Source organism: Parambassis ranga, chromosome 8, assembly GCF_900634625.1.
Source record: "Parambassis ranga chromosome 8, fParRan2.1, whole genome shotgun sequence".
Lineage (NCBI taxonomy): Eukaryota > Metazoa > Chordata > Actinopteri > Ambassidae > Parambassis > Parambassis ranga.
Genome location: NC_041029.1, coordinates 17,668,157 through 17,687,622, shown reverse-complemented (window position 1 = coordinate 17,687,622; position 19,466 = coordinate 17,668,157). Strand labels below are relative to the sequence as shown.

General features: G+C 43.9%; 2 protein-coding genes across 2 annotated transcripts; both read left to right on the top strand.

Annotated features, from left to right (window-relative positions):
• The first annotated feature begins 5,305 nt into the window (after nucleotides 1–5,305).
• On the top strand, nucleotides 5,306–14,355 carry cnn1b (calponin 1, basic, smooth muscle, b). The gene is made up of 7 exons (XM_028412864.1): nucleotides 5,306–5,600; nucleotides 10,300–10,421; nucleotides 10,495–10,561; nucleotides 10,821–10,958; nucleotides 11,071–11,187; nucleotides 11,531–11,677; nucleotides 12,048–14,355. Exons 1-7 carry the CDS (start codon nucleotides 5,541–5,543, stop codon nucleotides 12,291–12,293), a joined length of 897 nt encoding a protein of 298 aa, XP_028268665.1. The 5' UTR covers nucleotides 5,306–5,540; the 3' UTR covers nucleotides 12,294–14,355.
• Nucleotides 14,356–16,078: 1,723 nt separating this feature from the next.
• tmem205 (transmembrane protein 205) lies at nucleotides 16,079–18,581 on the top strand. The gene is made up of 4 exons (XM_028411973.1): nucleotides 16,079–16,215; nucleotides 17,341–17,447; nucleotides 17,526–17,689; nucleotides 17,778–18,581. Exons 2-4 carry the CDS (start codon nucleotides 17,348–17,350, stop codon nucleotides 18,078–18,080), a joined length of 567 nt encoding a protein of 188 aa, XP_028267774.1. The 5' UTR covers nucleotides 16,079–16,215; nucleotides 17,341–17,347; the 3' UTR covers nucleotides 18,081–18,581.
• Nucleotides 18,582–19,466: the final 885 nt, after the last annotated feature.

The window sequence follows — 19,466 nt, the reverse complement described above, 5'->3', positions numbered from 1 at the left end:
ATGCCTGAAGAGCTTTACCAAACATGGTCACATAACAGAGACTCAATGAAATGAAAATCTCCCTCTGCTACTACAGCACACGTTTATAGTGCGGACTTGCAGCTTCTGTCTGAATATCATCACCTGCTTGTTTTGCACACACAGACACACACCTGTGTGTTACAAAGACGTGTCATTTGTCATCACCCGTTTCAGCACAGCACCCTAAACACGGGCGATGCGGCTGTTTTCACTGCCTGAGCGAGTCTCTCATGGGGCATTTCAACGTAATGAATTCATGACCGTAAATGTCACGTCTCCCCTTTTTCTCCTTTTGCTAAGGTCTTAATGTCTGAGTTTGGGCCAGAGGTAATATTAAGGCAAGTAATAGTGATGTGAAAATAAATAGATTATAAGAATCGGCCTATTCCAGAAGGAATTTATGCTTGAAGACCTTTCCCAGACTTGGGGAAACAAAAACATGTCAGAAGAATCAAACATTCCAGCCTGTGCAGCAACTATAAACAGAGCTCATTTCACAAGGTGCTTTCACAAGGTCACAGCTGGCAGAAGCTGGTCGGAATGACTTTAAAGCAGCCTGTTAACGAGCAGCGTGTCATCACAGAGCTCAGCCAAAAGTGTCATGAGCCTGTGAGAAGCACAACTAGGAACAGAAGTGAGAGACTCTACTGCAGGTAGATGTGGCACGATTAAGAACTGTGCTAAAAATGGTTAGCAGCGTCGCCTCACAGTTTGCAGGTTGCTCTCATGCTTGTGTGTGTGTGTGTGGAGAAATCAATCCGCCTAGAGCGGGATTCTGGCCGTATCCAGATATATCCTGATTTTTCCTGACCTGGTGGTTTGGAGGACAACAAACAAGCCGGGTTAACCCGGATCGAGCGTGGACACGTGTGTGATAGCCAGATTTGAAAGTAGGTCTGAACGTATCCAGTTTAAAGGCGATCTGGATTCAATCCTACTCTAGCTGGACTGACTTTCTCCAGTGTGAACAGGGCTTTGGGACTCACTAACTAGAGGCCCTGTGATAGACCGGAGACTTGTTCAGGGTGCACCCGTCTCTCGCCCACGTGCATCTGGGACAGGCTGGAGCCCTCGCTGTCCCATCGAGAGCTTCTTCTGTTCCAGACTTTCTCTCTTCCACACTGTTTTATAGCACAAACACATTCACGCTCACACCTACGGGCCATTCAGAGCGACCAGCTGACCTATAACAAGCACGTCTTTAGAACGTGGGAGGAAGCCGGAGCACCCGGAGAACCCACGCAGGCTCAGGGAGAACAGGCAGACTCTTTGCCTGACACTTGAGGAAATGATGTGATGTATGAGTTGCACTGGAAGTCCAGGTGTAAAGCAATAAGAAGTGGAAGCAGCTGAAGTGGAGGTTTCCTTTAAAGTGTTGACATCAACTCAACAGCTGTTAGTGTTGGCAGTGAAAGGAGCTGAAGTGTTAAAAAGACAGTGGTGCAGGTGTGAGTCAGAGAATAAGAGCAGACTGAAGGAACCATTGATGACTGTAACAAGTGAAAGCAACTGAGGCGTGAGTCATGTTGTTCTGTTTGAACTGTGTGTGTACGCCTGTTGATGGATTGGTCAGAATGGTGAAATATTGTGAAGGAATCATAAATATATGCGACAGTATCTGGACTGATTAGGTCCGAGCCGACGCTCGTGTGGCTTCAGTGACCAAATCCAGGTTTGTTTGACGCTTCCTGTCCCACTGCAGCGACAGGTTGGAGTTATGATGCCATGAACTCAGCGCTCAGAACTCCTCCGGGCTGCGTAGGATGCTGAGGCCTCCTACCATAAATAGCCCGACAGAGTGGAGTGAGCGGGGTCGGTGGGTGGAGGGTGGAGGGTGGAGGCTCACGGTGGAAATGCCCTGTCGAGCTCCTGCTGCCCTCCCCCCCTCTCTCTCCGTCTACATCCTGTCAAACGTTACTTCTTCGGCCTGCAGCTCTGCAGCCGGAGCTGCTGGTCTGATGATGTATCGCTTCACTTGGAAATACTGTCTGTGAAAACGTGCAGCGTGTGCACAGCAGCTAGAAACTGTAAATCACTGAGCGGCTGAACGGCTTCTTCTGTTTGGACGGCTGCCGTGCTTATGATCTCACCGTCTGAACTGAAGTCTGTAAAAACACATTCTCATGAAACAGAAAAGCTACTTAAGGAAGAAATATAGTAAATAAGTAGCAGCGGTATCATAGTGACTCCTGTTTGAGGACCCATCGTGTAGAAATGCGCCCTTTTAGCCTTAACGTGTGAGATAAACCTGAACCGGTGGAGCCCGCCGTGCAGCAAATATCTGGCTGTTAGTGCTCGTGTGAGGGATTCCACTTCCACAGGACATCACAGCTCAGGCCCTTCCCTGCTCCCATCATGCCCAAATAAAGTGTCCGAATTCCATGTGTGTGCTTCTTCTTCTCCCTGTGAAATGTTTATAAGACCCATGCTTGGTGTGTGTGTGTGTGTCTGTGTGCATGAATGACTCCTGGTGTGCAGAATTAATGCAGAATTGTATGTTCCAGCAGGCTGTTTATGGTAATCTGCTGTGCTCTGATAATAATCTGCTTTTATTGCAACAGTCTGATGTTAATCAGCTCATGAGGTTCTTTTTATTTGTTAAACTTCTTTGATAATTAGCCGGCTACTGGTGTGTGTGTGTGTGACTTGTAGGCAGCTAATGTATGCTAACAAAATGCTACATGTCTGTTAACCGCTCAAAAAAAGCAGGAATACAGTGAATCATATCTTATTTATTTTGACACTTCAGCTTCTGTCACTGAAACAAGTTAAACAACATGAACAGAACTTTAAAGCTTTTGTCCGTCAGGCTTAAACTGACATGTACTCAGCACTTGTGCTTTCAGAGAACGAGCAGCAGCACCCTAACACTTCAACTGCTTTTAGCCTCGACACGTCAAACAGACCTCTGCCACTTCTTAGGCTTTACTTTATTTAAGAAGTCAAATTCAGCCATTTTGAATGGCCCACAGGTTATACACCAACTGAAGTGAGCTGCCGTCTCAAAAAGCTCAGTCAAACCAGCTGACATGAGGATATCAGGCCCCGTCCACACTGCAGAAAGTCAGTCCAGCTAGAGTAGGATTGAATCCAGATCGCCTTTAAGCTGGATACATTCAGACCTGTTTTCAAATCTGGCTATCACACACACGTGTCCACGCTCAATCCAGCTTAACCCGGCTTGTTTGTTGTCCTCCAAACCACTAGGTGGTCCCTCGTAATGTGTGTGCGCATGCATCGTGTGTTTTCTTTTTGTCCCGTGTCGCTCGTTCTTTCATTTTTTTTTCGGTACTAAAAGCAGTTTATTCCTTTGTAGCCCTGTGAAAATAAACTCGGGGCAAAGCTGTCGTAGTTCCACGGTTGTTTACATATGGCTTCTGAACGTGACCCGGACACTGTCCCCATGAACCGGAAGTATCAGTCGCTAGCGGGATTCACTAGCTGCATTTGCGTTCAGACCTGAGCCAGGCGTAAACCAATCCGGCTAGATCCAGCTCCGAGAGCCCTGTTTTGTTTCTTTCCTGTCTTGTTCTTTGGTCAGCTGGTATGTTCAGTCCTGTCACGCAGACCACTGCTCTGCACCAGTTATTTTCAGCTGTGTGTATAAATCCTCCTCTGACTGATTGAAGCCTCATCATTGAAGCTCTTTCCCTGTGATGACCCGTCACTGCTCGCCTCCGCCTGTCTCTCTCTCTTTAATCCATCCCTGTCCTTTCCAGAATGTTCCTCTCTGCCATGATAGTGACACACAGAACAGACAGAGACCAGGGGATGGATCATGCTGTCTGGGGAGCCTCCTCCTCCTGACTCCCCGCTCATGTCACCTGTCGACCCACGAGAGGAGAGAGGAGTAAGACACCGGAGTAAAACAGGAAAACCAGCTCATTGTCCCCAGAGTGACGTCAGGCGCTCGACACAGACATGATAACCAAGCTGTCAGTCCCACAGCTGTGCAGGTACACGATGTTAAAGATTTCTCATTTAGGTCGGCTCAAACTCAAAAATCAAAACAATTGTTGGATACGAACAAAAGCACCCAAACATTCCTAATGCACAGCTTGGCCTCTTCCATTAAATGATGGGCTTGTATGTCAAAGCTAACGTTGGCTAATGCTAAACAACACTCTAAACAAGTTAATATTACTTGAAAGTTTTCATTGAGAGATGTTGACTGTTAGCATTCAACATGCTAACGATGGTGTGAGGTGAATATAAATAACAAAAATAGCATTTTTCACCATGAGCCTGTTAGCACACTTATTGTTATGTATCTATGTATAAATAGTTAAAAGAACTTGTATTTAATTTGGTGTTTTTTTAATGCAAATTCATGCTAGCTAAAAGTAGTACTATGTGTACTTTTAGTATGTTAGTATGCTGATTTGTGTTAAGTGCTTTTAAAGTAATTAAGCAGATGCCAGTATGCTAGCTCAAAATGATGAACAAAGTAAACAGTATTTTCTTGCTAGCATGCTGATTATTTGCAGAAACATCTTAAAGGTTTGTTTACTTTAGTCGTACATGCTGTTAATTCCTAATTAGCAAATGCTAACATGCTAAACTAAAGAGCTAACACAGCGAATAGCCTTGTGTGCTAACGGGCTAAAATAGTATTTCCATAGTGGCCATTTATGTCTAAGTTTGGCTAATGGGTACGTGTGTTAGATGCTAACAATGCTAAGATGATCGCTACATGCTAGCTTAGCATTTATACTTTATGTTTCTTACTGTCAAGAAAATCTCTTTTTTTCTTCTTTTGCAATAACTGTTAAATTTTGTGCAATAACTGTTAAATATGTAAACTGTTTATAATGTATATATCTTTTATTGGTAGCCTATTTTATTTTATATTGTATATATCTTTTTCCTAACTTATCCCTTGCTGTCTGTATGCCGTTGCAAAAATGAAATTTCCCCATTGTGGGACTAATAAAGGTTTCTTAATCTTAATCTTAATCTTAATCTTAATCTTTTTTAGATATTCTCATCATGTTTTTATTATTTCGCTCTAATGTTTCTACAAATCAAAATACACATTTTAAATTCACTCAATCTTAACTAAACAATATGCAGATGATCAAATGTTTATATTCTTAGACTCCAGCTGACTGTGACATCACTTCAGTAAAAACCTCCGTCTGGCCCGGAGCTGGAAAAAGTGACACTGATTAAATGTAATACCGGAGCGGTGACATCACTGAGGAGGCTGCGTGCTGATTGGACGGCTGCCCCGGCCAATCAGCACGCACACACATGGGAAGAGTTTAAAAAAGATTCAGAAAAGTGTCGCAAAGTTGCCCGAAAGCTTCTTCAGCTGGTTCCGAGCGCAGCGCGACCCACGACCACAACACCAGCAGCTGTAGAAGCGGTCCGAGCGGGTTTGTTTGGACTTCATCTCCTCTCCGTGTGTGTGTGTGTGTGTGTGTGTGAGAGAGAGAGTTTGAGCTGCTTCGGAACCAGAGCTGCAACCTGCCTCTCCATTTTTAAAGCTCCACTGTAAATAGAGAGAAAGAATCAGGATGACAACACACTTCAGGAGCGGCCCAGCCTTCGGACTGTCTGCCGAGGTCAAGAGTAAGGTATGTTTACAGCCCTCATATCCAGAACCAGAACCAGAACTTTATTTATTCCCGAGGGGAAATTCTTTTTTTTACAGACAATAGAAATTAAAGATAAATTGAAGTATGAAATAGAAATATATAATAAATATGTAAATACCTACACAGCATTTAAATCCCTGAGCTGTGTCTAAAGAAGAACAAACATATTTACTCTGTATAAAAACCTTTACACAGTGAAGTATGAATGTACAGTGTCTGAGTGACTGTTACAGTTCAGAGTTCAGTAGTTTGATTGACAGGCAGGAATGACTTCCTGTGTCTCTCAGTGGTGCATCGTGGGAGTCGGAGTCTGTTGCTGAACGAGCTCCTGTAGCTGGTCAGCACAGTGTGGAGCGGGTGAGAGGGACAGTCCAGTATGGTCTTTACTTTGGACCACGTCCTCCTCAGGTTCAGGTTATTCAGGTTATTAAGAGGGTGAACAGGGTGTAGCTGCAGCTGTGGGTCTGCAGGTGGAGGCAGCAGAAGATGGACATGGAATCCCACCCTGTTCACATGACATTTGGAGATAAAACCATCAGAGGAGGTGATGGTTGTTGGGGCTGAAAGTCTTTAAGTGGCCAAATTTGTGTTATTATATAAAAGTGTCGGGGCTTTCAGTCTGTGAGGAGGGCGGAGGTCTGACTCTGTGTTCTGCACTTGGCTGTTTTTTATTGCTAGTTAGAGTTTTCTGGGAAGGAAATGGAATAAATATTGAATAATTACTCTCAGAATAAAACCGTGCAGCCATCTGTGCTGTGTTGTTGTGTTAAACAGTGTTTTAAGCCCATTAAAGGGACAGTTCGCCCCTAAAATCAAATACTGGGGTTGCATAGATTTGGACATGAAAACTTTCTGCCTCAGACAAAATAATACAAACAAACATTTCAACATCTCCTCCTCCTCCACAGTGGCTGGTGTGACACCACACAGACAGCTGTGTGCATCCACCCGTAACAGGAGGCTCATTCTAACACAAGCGCCTCTGGATGTCAACATTAATGGAGCCAAAGAGTCCTAAAGGAACTTGTGTCTGTGGATTTTCTCTAGTAAATTTGATCATGACGTCATTTTACATCTGAAACTTTATAACTATAGGTTTGATTTTGGGGATGTTCCTTTAAATGGACAGTCCATAAAATAAATAATATTATTTATTTAAATAATATTTAATAAATCGATCTCTTTCAGAGAGAAGGCTGGAAGCATTATTGCTAATTGAACTAAAACACACAGGGAAAACAGGGATATTTGATTTTAGGGTGACCTTCATTTATTTATCAGAGGTTTAAATTGAGAAATGATCGTTTAATGTAACAGAGAAGTATCACAGTGGATTTATAACATTCATATTATTAAGCTTTTTAACCGTCATTGTGAGTGAGGGTGGATTTTTTGGGATGTTAAATGCCTTTGATGCGACAGTTTGGATGAGTCAGAGCTGCTGAGAGAAAGGTCAGCTCCTGATGCCTCTAACACCCTGATCCTCATCATCATCATCATCATCATCATCATCATTGTCCCGGGGCCATGTGGCCTCTTCCCTGAATAGTATCGTGTCTCAGCGGTGCTGTAATCTCACGGAGGTGCGCTGCATTCCTGTCAGCGCTCTCTGTCCTGGCTGCTGCCATCTTCCTGTGTCGGCTTTACAGAATAGAAAGAGATGTGGGTTTGAAGCTTTGTGTGCAGGGATGGTTACGTTCCTGCATCATGACATCAGAGAGGAGCAAAGAGACTGACAGGTACCTCAGCAGCATCATCTGATGGCCTTTTAAGGAGTGCCCGGGCTCAGACTTGGAACTTGAGAAAGTGTCCTTTCTCTAAACAGTTTACATCAGAGTCAAGAATGACAAAACACGGTCCTGACAGAACGCAGGTGGAGGAGCAGAAGGATGACGGAGACAAAGCCCTGCCAGCAGCTCACAGCAAGCTGAGACAACAGATGTCCATGGAAGTATTCCTGTGTTTGTGCATGTGGACGGTTCCACATGTTATCAATTACAAATAGCCCGACAAGTATGTTCACTCACAGACTGAACTCTGCCGTCGCAGCGCTTAAGCTAATAAACAAAATCGCCAACGATCCATAAGAGTCCACACAAGCCGACACTTCTGAAGGAAACTTTGTCCTACTCAGTGAATTCATAATCATTTGATTGTATTTTTTAGAGATAGAGAAGCAGTTATGAAGCTCCAGGTGGAGCATATATCATGTGATCTGTTGTCAGTGGTTTTGGGTTGAACCCTTTGCTTGGCATTTGGAGGTTCCTCTGTCTCTCACATTCCTAAGGGATTCATTTGTTAATTGCAATTGCAGAGCTGGAAAGTAACTAAGTATTTGTACTTCTAAGTACTTAAGTAATTTTTATGTATTTCTACTTTACTTAAGTAAAAATAATACTTTCTCCTCTGACTCCATGCTGCAGCTGTTACCTGTTCTTTCTCCTCCACTACATGTCTCCAGTGTCTGTAGTTCCTTGTTCCATGTGATGAACACAGTGTGGACTGATGTGAGGTCAGACTCTGCATGGAGCTGGTGTCACGCTGCCAGCTGTGTTTCTATAATGAGCCTCAGTCATGATGCCGGTGCTCTGGCTCAATGAGCTAACTAGTTAGCTGCTGTCTGCTAACACAGGTCCATCCATGAATGTGTGATGAACATGAATCATCACATGAATCTACAGCAGGAACACTGACACAGTAAACATGCTGAATGCCTGTTTGTTATCAGCAGCCTCTCTGTTCACTTGATGCCCACAGCCTGCCTCATGACACACAGACCTGTCCACAGCTGCTTCTGGACTGAACATGGACATTAACTACACATGCTCCATTTTACTTTGATTATTTTAACCTGTTCAGATCCTTTGCAATGTGTGTGAGTACTTTTACTTTGAATACTTTAAGTACATTTAAAAGTACTTAAGACTTTTACTTAAGTAGGATTGTTGATGCAGCACTTCTACTTTTACTTGAGTATATATTTTGCTGGGTAATTGTACTTTTACTTCAGTGCTTCCTCCACCTCTGTTAATTAGTGACTCTAAATTGGCCTGAGACCCTCTGCAGGGTCAGGCAGGATGAGAATATAGATGGATGGTCTGTGGCTCCTTCCACACCTGGCTGTTTGAATCTCTCTTCTTAGGACATGTTGTAACTCAGGTATCCTTCAGTCTGTTTTCATGAATGATTTTTAAAGTCATACTTGTAATTTGCAGTTTGCCTGTTTAAAGCCCAGGAAACAAAAACATCTGACCTTAACTGTAACCAAATTCAAACTCTTTGAGTCGATGTCAGGGTTGGAAGCAGGACCTGTCGATGTTCGGTCTGTATCGGCCTGAACAGTTGACTCGCTGTAAAAGGGCAGATTCTGGAAAACCCAGAGGGAGAGAAAGAGAGAGATACAAAGTGAGAGAGAGAAATCTGAGCCGAGCCAATCGGCAGAGAGTGAGACGGCGAGAGAGAGGGGGGGGGGTGTTTAGGAAAGCAGTTTCTCCCAAGTTTGGTGAGATGGACTGGAAGCCACGCTATCCCTGCTGCTTTGAAACACTTGTTTGTGTTGGCTGCTGATCCCAGACTGTGAAGACTTATCTGCAGAACATTCAGGGAAAGGGGGCGAGAGTGTGTGTGTCTGTGTGTGTGTGTCTGTGTGTGTGTGTGTGTGTGTGTGTAGGTGTGTGTGCAGCCAGAATTCAAAGTATTAGGGCAGCGTATTTGTGCCAATAAGGAAATACATGCAGAGCGGGAAGGCCGGTGTAGCTCTGCATGCAGGAATGTCCTCAGGCGTTTTTCATCTTCATACACCTCATCCTAAAGTATTTCTTATTATACTGTAAGGCGCTCAGAGTCCATGCAGTGAGCCTTTCCTTATGAGAAAAGTTATTTTAGTCACAGAAAACCTTCAAAGAAAGCAAAGAGATCCAGGACGTGTAGGAGGTGCCTTCACAGGTTCATATGCTTTATTATGAATATAACAGACAAAAGAAACAATTATCTATTAGACCTTTTTGGAGCACCTGTCAGACTATATATAAAGCACAGGAGAAGTAAAGGATGGAGGAAGATGTTTGACATTTTTATTACTCACTCATTTTAGTTATAATTGGACTTAAAATTAGCATCGTCTTGGACGTGAGAGGCGAGTGTCGACTCTCAGCACAAACTTCCTGCCCGCCCACCTCAGCTCCACCTCTTTGCCTGTATTTGGAGTTTAGTCGGAGTGAGATGCTGCCAAAATGGCGACAGTTAGAGCCTCCACAGAGACTTAGAACAGCGCTTCACAAACCTACAAATGACATGAAGGAAACCATAGTTTGATATTTTATGCCTCATATGGTCTGGCTCTCATTCTGTGATACAGACTGAAGGACTGAAGGATGGACTGTGTAAAAGGCCACATTTTAGCCCATAAATCAACAATATTCATGCTAATTGTGACTAAATGTCTGTGGTGTGCAAAACCAAAAAGTTCCAAAACTCATCCTCATTCAGAGACTTAACCTTCGATCTCTGTGTTTCCATCATCTCACCTGCAGATCTGAAAACACATGGGGAAATATGTTATGTGTTTGAGAAAATGTCCAGTTTCATGTATTAAATCTGATTTATTTGTGTAAAAATGAGAAAGTGTGAGGACTCGATAAAAAATGTTTGACCTCTGACCTCTGACCTCTTTTCTCAGCTGGCAGGAAAGTACGACCCGCATAAGGAGGAGGAGCTGAGGCTCTGGATTGAGGATCTGACCGGTAAAAGGATGGGGGACAGCTTCATGGAGAGCCTGAAAGATGGAGTCCTGCTGTGCGAGTGAGTGTTCAGACCCCGTCAGGATGGTTGTAGCTGCAGTTATCTGTTTGTTGAAACCCTGTTTGTTTCACAGGCTCATCAACGTCCTGCAGCCAGGCTCTGTGAAAAAGATCAACCACTCCAGTCAGAACTGGCACCAGGTAACACACCACACATCGGTCCATATGGAGCTCAGTTTGTCTGCAGTGACAACAAAGAGTGTTTACATTCCATAAAGTAGCTGCCATATGAAGCCCGTCGCAGCGTGGCCTGAGAAAGATTAAAAGACTTTGTGAAATGCCACAGAGCAGGGATGATGAAAAACATTTCAAAAGACCATCATTTGCTAAGCCAACATCTGACAGGCTCCTTGTAGCTTCATATTTACTGTACAGTTAAATTCCGTTCTGTCCTTCCCAGCTGGAAAACATCGGGAACTTTGTACGTTCCATCACAGAGTTCGGCCTGAAGCCACATGACATCTTTGAGGCCAACGATCTGTTTGAGAATGTCAACCACACTCAGGTCCAGTGCACGCTCATCGCCCTGGCTGGAATGGTAAGGACACACACACACACACACACACACACACACTGATGTTATTAATCTACCTGTGTGGACGACTGTTCAGCAAACATAAGCTCATAATATTGACACGTTTCTGTCTCAGGCCAAGTCCAAAGGTTTCCACTCCAAGTATGATTTAGGAGTGAAGTACGCCGAGAAACAGCAGCGACGCTTCGCGCCCGAGAAGCTCAGGGAGGGACGGAACATCATCGGACTACAGGTCAGAGCCGCAGAACTGTTAGAGCATTGATCTACGTATTTATAGCTGGGTTTTTCATGTGTGCATATATAGATGGACATTGTCCATTGTCGCTGTTTCACCTGAACACACACACTTCTGTGTTGAGCCAGCAGCTCGGCTGCTCCATTGGATGCTCACTACAACAAAAACTAGCAAACAAGTCAGAAACTCTGGCTGCATCTCTGGCTTTGACCTGCACCACAACCACTACTGGACTGAAGCCTCACAGCTGCTGTAATTTTCAGCCAATATGAACGAAACTATCAGACCCTACAGGAGAACGTATGGCACTGAAAGTCAGGTATGTGTCTCACGTCTTTAGATGGGCACCAACCAGCTGGCAAGTCAGAAGGGCATGACCTCTTATGGGACACGACGTCACCTGTACGACGCCAAGATCGGCATGGAAAAGCCTCAAGACCGATCTACCATCAGCCTACAGATGGGCACCAACAAGGGAGCGAGCCAGGTGAGGAGACTTTATTCAGTCTGATGCAGATCAGACACCACAGAACATGGACCAAAGATCTTCTAGGTGTTGTTTAAATGTTAAATAAAGATACACATAACATAGTAAATCAACTACAGATTGATAAACGTGTGACTGGGCCCTCACCCAGGGGTGATCCTAGACCCTTTGGGGGCCCCCCTTGTCCCCCTTGTGCCTGAATAAAATTGCATAAAAATAATACATCTGAGTATTTCAACAATAAAAGATCAAAGGTCATAATAATAAAGTTGGAGCTTGGTTAGGGGGTGCAATGTTGTATTCACAAACATCCGGCAAATCCTTCATCCTGGTCCTTGATGTATTCCCTGTTTTGATGTCCATCCTCCAGTCTGGCATGACAGCTCCAGGGACCAGGAGGCACATCTTTGACAGGAAGCTGAACCTGGAGAACTGCGACACCTCCACCATCTCTCTGCAGATGGGCACCAACAAGGTGGCGTCTCAGCAGGGCATGACCACCTACGGCCTGCCGCGCCAGGTCTTCGACGGCAAGTACTGCACCAACCCCGCGGAGATGTACTATGACAACGGGAGCGAGGTGGAGTTTGACGGCTACAACCAGTACTCTGACTAAGAAAAACCACGGACAGCCTCCTCACCGCCCCCCCCCCCCCCCCCCCCCTCCACTTCCACCTTGATCCCTTTCGCTTTACGTGACCACCTCTCTCTGTGACGAGTGAACCTCCCAGACTTTTATTTAATGCAGATTGACGTCATTGTTGTCTCCGTTCCCCGTCATGTTTTCACTCCTCTTGTTTGCTTTTCCATGAGTTAAAGAAAAGAATGTTTACGCTGACCTTCCATCAAAAAATGTCATGCAGTGGCCAACTTCTGTCACAACCTCTGGTTAATGTTATCACTGCTAAAAATACCCAGTAGTTATTGACCTTTTATTATTTATAGATTTTCTTTTTTTTACTTGCATGGAGATTTGAATCTGCCCCCTCACCTGCGTTCCCCTCCAGTACAGTTTGACACTGAGTTTGACGTGACCGTGTTGGTGCTATCGAACTTTGACCCGGCTGGAACAGAGTCCACATCCACTTTGGAGTCCTGATCGGGGGAACATGACGCAGGAGGACTCGTAGCTTTTGTTGTTGAGCACCTGCGCTGGCAAATTGTCACGTTAACGATCCTGCTAACTTTCCTGCTGTGGGCTAATTTACGTGGCTTGTGTGCGACATTTCTGAGTAGACGGCTGTGTGAGTTTGGTGGTAAACGTAGTGATCAGAAGGTTTTGTACTGCATGTGTCTTGTCTTCTGTTCTTTAGGCGACTTTTTCTATTGACTTTAGTGAACTTTGGCTTCAGTGTTGCACTTAACCTGAGAAAACAGGCAGAAAACAGTGGTGTAATGTAACAAAGTACATTTACTCAGATACTGTGCAAGTCGGATGCTAATATGAGGTGTGATTGATAAAGTCGTGGCCTAAGGTAGAAGAAGATTATGGTTTATTAGGTTTTGTGGTATTTGTTTGACATAAATGAAAGCTGAACGTTGGCACTGTGTCTGGGAAATAACAAGCCTCAACCACTGGGATTTATACCCCACAAAGAGTCCAAACCAGAGGACCAAAAAGAAGTGGGCTGCTGCATTCAATCATGGCGCAGAGAGCCTGGAAGATGATCCCATCACATCACAGGAGACCATTCACCAGATCCCTGAGATGATCTAATAACACAGCCGTGCAAAGTCGGACATCTCCCAGGAACACGTCCATGATTTATTCACAACAAGCTCCAAATGACCACGCTGTCAGCTCGCTGGCATCAAAAGACAAATCTGCCTTTTTTTTAGGTCCTAGGACCCTGAGAGATTTCTCTGCAGTTTGTAACCAGGGATGAGATTTGGGTCCATCACAGACCAAAGAACCATCCTAACAGTGAGGCCCGCATCATGGCCTCTGTTTTCTGCTGGTAGATGGCGCTGTTACTATGGTGATCTCTGAGACAGCTACTAGAAGGAACCAGCAAGATTAAGCAAGAGGAGGAATAAGACGCCAAGGAAGGGATCCGTGTGCTCCAAGACTGGAGGACTAGCCTTTTCCAAAATGGCCTCCTTCTACCTCAGGTCATGAACTCATCTTTCACCTGTTTTATTGCTACTATTCACTAACATAAGCTGCCTGAGACGTTTGTCCACCACTGGCAGCATTAAGAGGCGGTATCAAAGCAGACCCGGGTGCTCACAGGTGAGCCTTATTCTGCTGTTAGCCCACCGAATGTCTTGAATGTAAGGTTGCTGTAAGCTTAGAGCGGCGCCACGTGCTAACACGCAGTTCATTTTAGAACCAGAGGAGGTTCAGGCCTGTTACACTTCAATTTAAATTCACATTGTGGCGTATCTGTCGCTCTCCATTGTCACTCAGGAGCAGCCATGCTTTAGGACTTGTAATAGTCTGCCATCTAGTGTTGTAAATGGGGAAATGTGCATGTTCATATTCCCAATCCACCAAACATCTAAATGGGACTGTTGGTTTTTAACAGTGCATTAATTTATCTGATACCCAGACCGGCACTGATGATATTAATGCTTCACCCTAATGTCTCATTTCAACAGTCTTTGCTAATCTATTGTTTTTTCTATAAGCCTTTCACTAAATGTGACATTTGTGCAATAAAAACACATCAAAAATATGACATGATTTCATTTTCTCATTACTACTAATAGAAAATACATGGTTGTGATTTATTTTTCTTTTACTTATCTAGGGACAAAAAATCTTTTAGAAATATCAGATTAAAGAATTAAACTGAAACAGAGAAACAAACTATCAATGAGCATGTCGTCGGCAACTTAAAGGTCGGGTAGGAGATTTCATTCTGAAGCACTTTTTGTTAAATTAGTGTAACTTCTCTTTACAGTCCGATAGCAACCGATTAGTTCGGCAGTTTCTCATTAAAACGAAGAATATGAATCATCTGAAGCTATAAAACATAAAAACATCATCAATCCTCCGGGTGGACCCTGTAGGAGGATTGGCTGCTCTGTGCACCAGAGAGGTACGTGCATGATGGCCGAAGTCACAGACCGCAGCTCGTCTTCAGGTGATGCGTCCATGTGATTGGAGGCGTGGCTTCAGGGTGAGCTCAGAGAGAAAGGGGCGTGTGTTTACTTTAAATCTGGCTGACTCTCACTGAGTTTCCTAAATCTGCCCCCCTACCTTTAACATTAAACTAAATGTCCGGCTACACAGTGAGGCTGGAGAGAAGGTCAAGTGTAAAAATGTGACGAGTGGTTGGCTGCTTCACAGGCATTGATCAGTTCGCTGTGAACGGACAAACCTGCGGTGAAAAGGTTATGGAGCCTTCTGAGTGTGTGCAGGTGAGACGAGCTCGATACCTCCAAAAATATCTCTGTGTTTCTTTCTTTAAAGGGAGCGGTGGAGTTCAGCACTCTACATAGGAAACTATCACTGTGTTACTTTGCTCTTAGCTTTTTCAACAGGGGGCTGAAAATCACTCCTTTCAAACCCAGCAGACTCCATAGAGACAACACACACACAGGAGGTGCTGGTCTGCTTCTGTGGAGCTTTAGTGGTTTAACACATGCGATCTAACATGTTACCACACTGAAGTCGCACAATGACGTGAACTAACCAATCAGGAAGAAGAGCAGCAGCTCCTGTGTCCTGTGGGGTCAAATCACTGTTTTTGTCAATGGAGTCTGGAGCGATATATAATATCTTGCTTTGATTATAACAACTAATAATCAATAACCTGTCCCCTTTGATGAAAGCTGCTGCTGAGAGCAGGCCTCTGACATGTTCATCACTCACTAATGTTAAAATCTGAAGCAGCCCCAAAAATGACAAAAACCAGTCCAACAGTTCAAGGTATCCAATGGCTGATCTTACTCCAGCACACCACAGCAAAGAAGACTGTGCTCGGTGTGACAGTGTGGTAAACCATGAGGAGCATCCTGCTGCAAACACTGACTCCTAAGGAAGTAAAGTCTAAGGAAGTCCTGCCAGCCTCAATGCTCCTGAACCACTCCAGTTTATTATCCAGCTGTGATTGATTACTATATTATTTTGTGTATCTGTGTTTAAAGACATACAAAATAAATCTGAGACCTTTAAAATATAATTTTTGGTTACTAATTTAATTAATGGTTAATATTATATATATATATATAATATTAACCATTAATATATATTATATAATATTCTATAATATATAATATTATAGAATATTATTAATTTTGTTTAGAGGTTTTTGTCATATACTGCACAAACTTTGCTCCATTCATTGTCTTTACACAGAAAAAACCCTGAGGAGGCCGTGTGAAGGTAAACAAAGCAAGAGAACCAATGAAAAGTGAGATAAGACACAACTTTCATTTTCCAGGAATCTCATTGGTTAGTTTTTCATAAAGGGGCGGGGCCTGGTCCTGATGGAGGAAGTAGCTTCATTGCACGCAGCGAACTTTGGATCATTTTAACGTTTTAATTTGCAGCTCTCAAATCGAATAAGGTGCCTGAGACTGAAAACCAGGTAGGTGCAGATTTATCTGGCATGAAGTGAGAAGTTGTGTCCACGCAGGTGAAGTTCAACATGAACGCTGTTAGCTCTGTTAGCTCTGTTAGCTCTGTTAGCTCAGAGGCTGCAGCAGCAGCTGGTTAGCTTATTGCTAACGTCAAGCTGCTATTTACAGATTCGCTATTATTCTGCCTATTGTCACCTTTAATGCGTCCCTCTTTATAAATCGATACTTTCGTGGTGTTTATACTGATATATATTGATTATAGGTGTGAGCGAATTATTATATATATATTATTATAAACATCGCCTCCACAGCCTTATCTGACTGTGGGGCTTTATCAGTGCTGCTGCACATGTGTGGATCAGGACGTTTATCTCCTCCTCCTGTTGTTTTGACTAAAGTCAGTTGAGGTTCCACACATCATCTGTAACCGCCCCTAAAACATGCTGATCATCGTTTTATTACTCGAACAGCTGAATGTATCGCAACTTAAGAAAATGAAAATATCTTCATTGACATCACAGGTGCTTGCAACAGTTAATACCGTACAGTTTCCAGAGGGCTCCAAAAAGTGGGATTATTTGAACTGGCAGACTAATAAATGTGCATATTATTCAGGAATAATGCCACCAAGATAATAAAATATTTAAATTAACATTCAACCTAATCACCAACACCACTGACGAACAGATTTACTGCTTACACATTTCATGAAGAGCTGATTCCGAGCTTTGGTTGAAGGAGATGACAGAACAGAAATGGACGACTCTCGGCTGCACCGCTGTTTTAATATTCAGCCATTTAGAATAGAATATATTTTATTGTGGGTGCCAGCATCAATACAACACCGGCAGAGCAAGAATTAAGTAGAATGAAATAGAATATAGTATAATAAAAAAATATAAGATGAGAGGAATTATATACACTATTGCACACCAGCTTAGTTATTGATACACAGATGAGTTATTGCACATATCAATTGTTGCACATGTGTTGTATCAGGCGGGCTGTACTCCTCCCCCCTCCTCCCTCCTCCTCCCCCTCCTGCTAAAAGCAGAGTTGTAAACTAAATTTAGGCATTCGGCTCCTAAATTAAGACTCTGTCTTTTTGTCTTGTTTTTTTTTTTTTTGCAAAGCGACACCATGGCAACAGAGGGTGAGCCAACAGATTTGGTCAAAGTGCTCCACCTCCTCGTTCTTTCCTTCTCCTGGGGCATGCAGGTCTGGGTTTCCTTCATCGCAGGTGAGTGGAGCTCAAACAGCTGAGTCACGCCGCTGCAGTCTGTTTGTTTTCTGAGCCTCTCGCTGTCTTGGCCTGCAGGGTTTGCACTGGTGCGGCAGGTAACGCGGCACACCTTCAGCCTGGTGCAGAGTAAGCTCTTCCCTTTCTACTTCTACTCCTTGTTGGGAAGCAGCTTCATCAGCCTGGCTGTGTTTGCTGTGTACCACCCCAGAGAGCTGCTGGACTGGCATGAGAGCGTGCAGGTCAAGCATCACACCTCTCTGTTCGTCTTTAATCAGAATATTTCAGAGTGTGTTGTGTTTTTCTAAAGCATCCCTTCTCATCGTGCAGATGGCTCTTTACTTCGTGGCGCTGATCACAGCGGGTCTGAACGCCCAGTGGTTTGGCCCCACAGTCACTGAGGTGATGTTAGAGATGAGGGATGTGGAGCAGGAGCATGGCCTGGGAAAGGAGGTCGGACTGGGCAGCCAGAAGGAGGGTTACGCCAAGCTCAAAGAGCAGGACCCCAAATACAAAGCCCAGAAGCGCAGGTTCGGCAAATACCATGGGCTTTCCAGCCTCTGCAACCTGATCGGGTTCATCTGCACCACAACTAATCTGATCTACACAGCCCTGAACCTATCCACCATTTAGATCAGAGTAGGGGAAGAAGGTATCCATCATTCCAGATCAAGGTCTGAGGACCACAACACAGATCATGTTGAGGGTGAAGTGCATTTATTTCCATATACAGTGTTTAACGTGATATGTGGACTGAAGTGTGAATGTAATTATTATGTGAATTTGGATTTATCTGTCCCAAGTGCCTTCATGTGCAGACATGCCTGAGCTCGAGCTCAAGTCTCAGTTTCAGAGGTTTGATCTCGGCAATCAGTGTTTAAACAGGAGAGATTTTTAGATTGGATTGGAAGAATCTAGTTAATCAAGTTAAAGCTAGTTATTTTGATCTCCACCAGGGGGCAGTGTTTGGACAGAAGCTTTGTAGAGCCATTGCTGCACGTTTCATTTTGTAAAGTGTTTTCTAGATAAAGTCATAAAGTGTCAGCACTGTGAATGGAAAATAAATTGAGTCTTTATTGCTTGTTCTGTTGTGTGAACAGGCACTAATGGAATATAAATAAGTTGTATTTTTCACTTTAAGTCTACATTATTTGTTGCTGAATTCATGCTGCCATACCTAATACTAGGTGTTGTTGGCATAGCAGCCCGCTTCAGTTCATTTTAGGTCCCACTGTTGTGTGTCCATACATTGTTCACGCTCTAACAACATAAGAAAAGTCTTCACTGTGTTTAATGTAAAAGACGTTTTAACAGTAGCCCAGTGAAGTGATGCATGTCCTTTTGATCCACATGCTCTGATGCAGGTTTTGAATTTAATTACCAGTGACGCACACCAGGGTTTTTTTTTGGAAGAGCAGCCTTGAATGCAGAGAGCAGTGCTTCGCTGGCCAGCTACAGGATGCCCCTGTTACAGCTGCAGTATCAGCACTAATGGATCATAATGGAGTCATTTCAATATAAAAAGCACAGGCTGAAAGCAAATGGAGGAGCTTTTCCCAAAAGCAGCTAATGGTGGCTTCTCTTACGGCTGTGAGCAGGCCAGAAACAACAGGCTTTATCTCCATGTAGATGTGCATTGTCAGGGTTCTACACAGGGATGTTCAGCCAGGTTCTTGAGGAAGCACCTTGTCAGACGTTCAGCTGCTCCACTGGTATCAGGAAACAAACCTTGTTTACCCAGGGAACAAGTTTATCTGCTCATCCCTATGTGGAAAGCTAAAATCTTAGAAGTAGTGGCAGAAGTCACTAAAACAACTATGAAAATAATGATCTTTTAACGAGAGCGTGTGGACATGTGGACCATCGGGAAGACATGGTCTGCTGCTCTCTCTTAGAATCCCTCAGCTCTGTGTGTGCGATCTAAAACACGAGGAAGCGGGGAAACAAAAGGAAGTGCTGCAGAGTTCCTCCATTCCTCCCTCATTCCTGACCCACACCAGGAAATGAATGTGTAAGTAA

Excerpts from the sequence above, each read along its gene's own strand:
- cnn1b (XM_028412864.1), top strand. The coding sequence starts at position 5,541 with ATGACAACACACTTCAGGAGCGGCCCAGCCTTCGGACTGTCTGCCGAG. Across the intron at positions 10,562-10,820 it reads CCAGTCAGAACTGGCACCAG|CTGGAAAACATCGGGAACTT; the intron begins GTAACACACCAC and ends TGTCCTTCCCAG. Across the intron at positions 11,678-12,047 it reads CCAACAAGGGAGCGAGCCAG|TCTGGCATGACAGCTCCAGG; the intron begins GTGAGGAGACTT and ends TCCATCCTCCAG.
- tmem205 (XM_028411973.1), top strand. The coding sequence starts at position 17,348 with ATGGCAACAGAGGGTGAGCCAACAGATTTGGTCAAAGTGCTCCACCTC. Across the intron at positions 17,448-17,525 it reads CTGGGTTTCCTTCATCGCAG|GGTTTGCACTGGTGCGGCAG; the intron begins GTGAGTGGAGCT and ends CTTGGCCTGCAG. Across the intron at positions 17,690-17,777 it reads ACTGGCATGAGAGCGTGCAG|ATGGCTCTTTACTTCGTGGC; the intron begins GTCAAGCATCAC and ends CTCATCGTGCAG.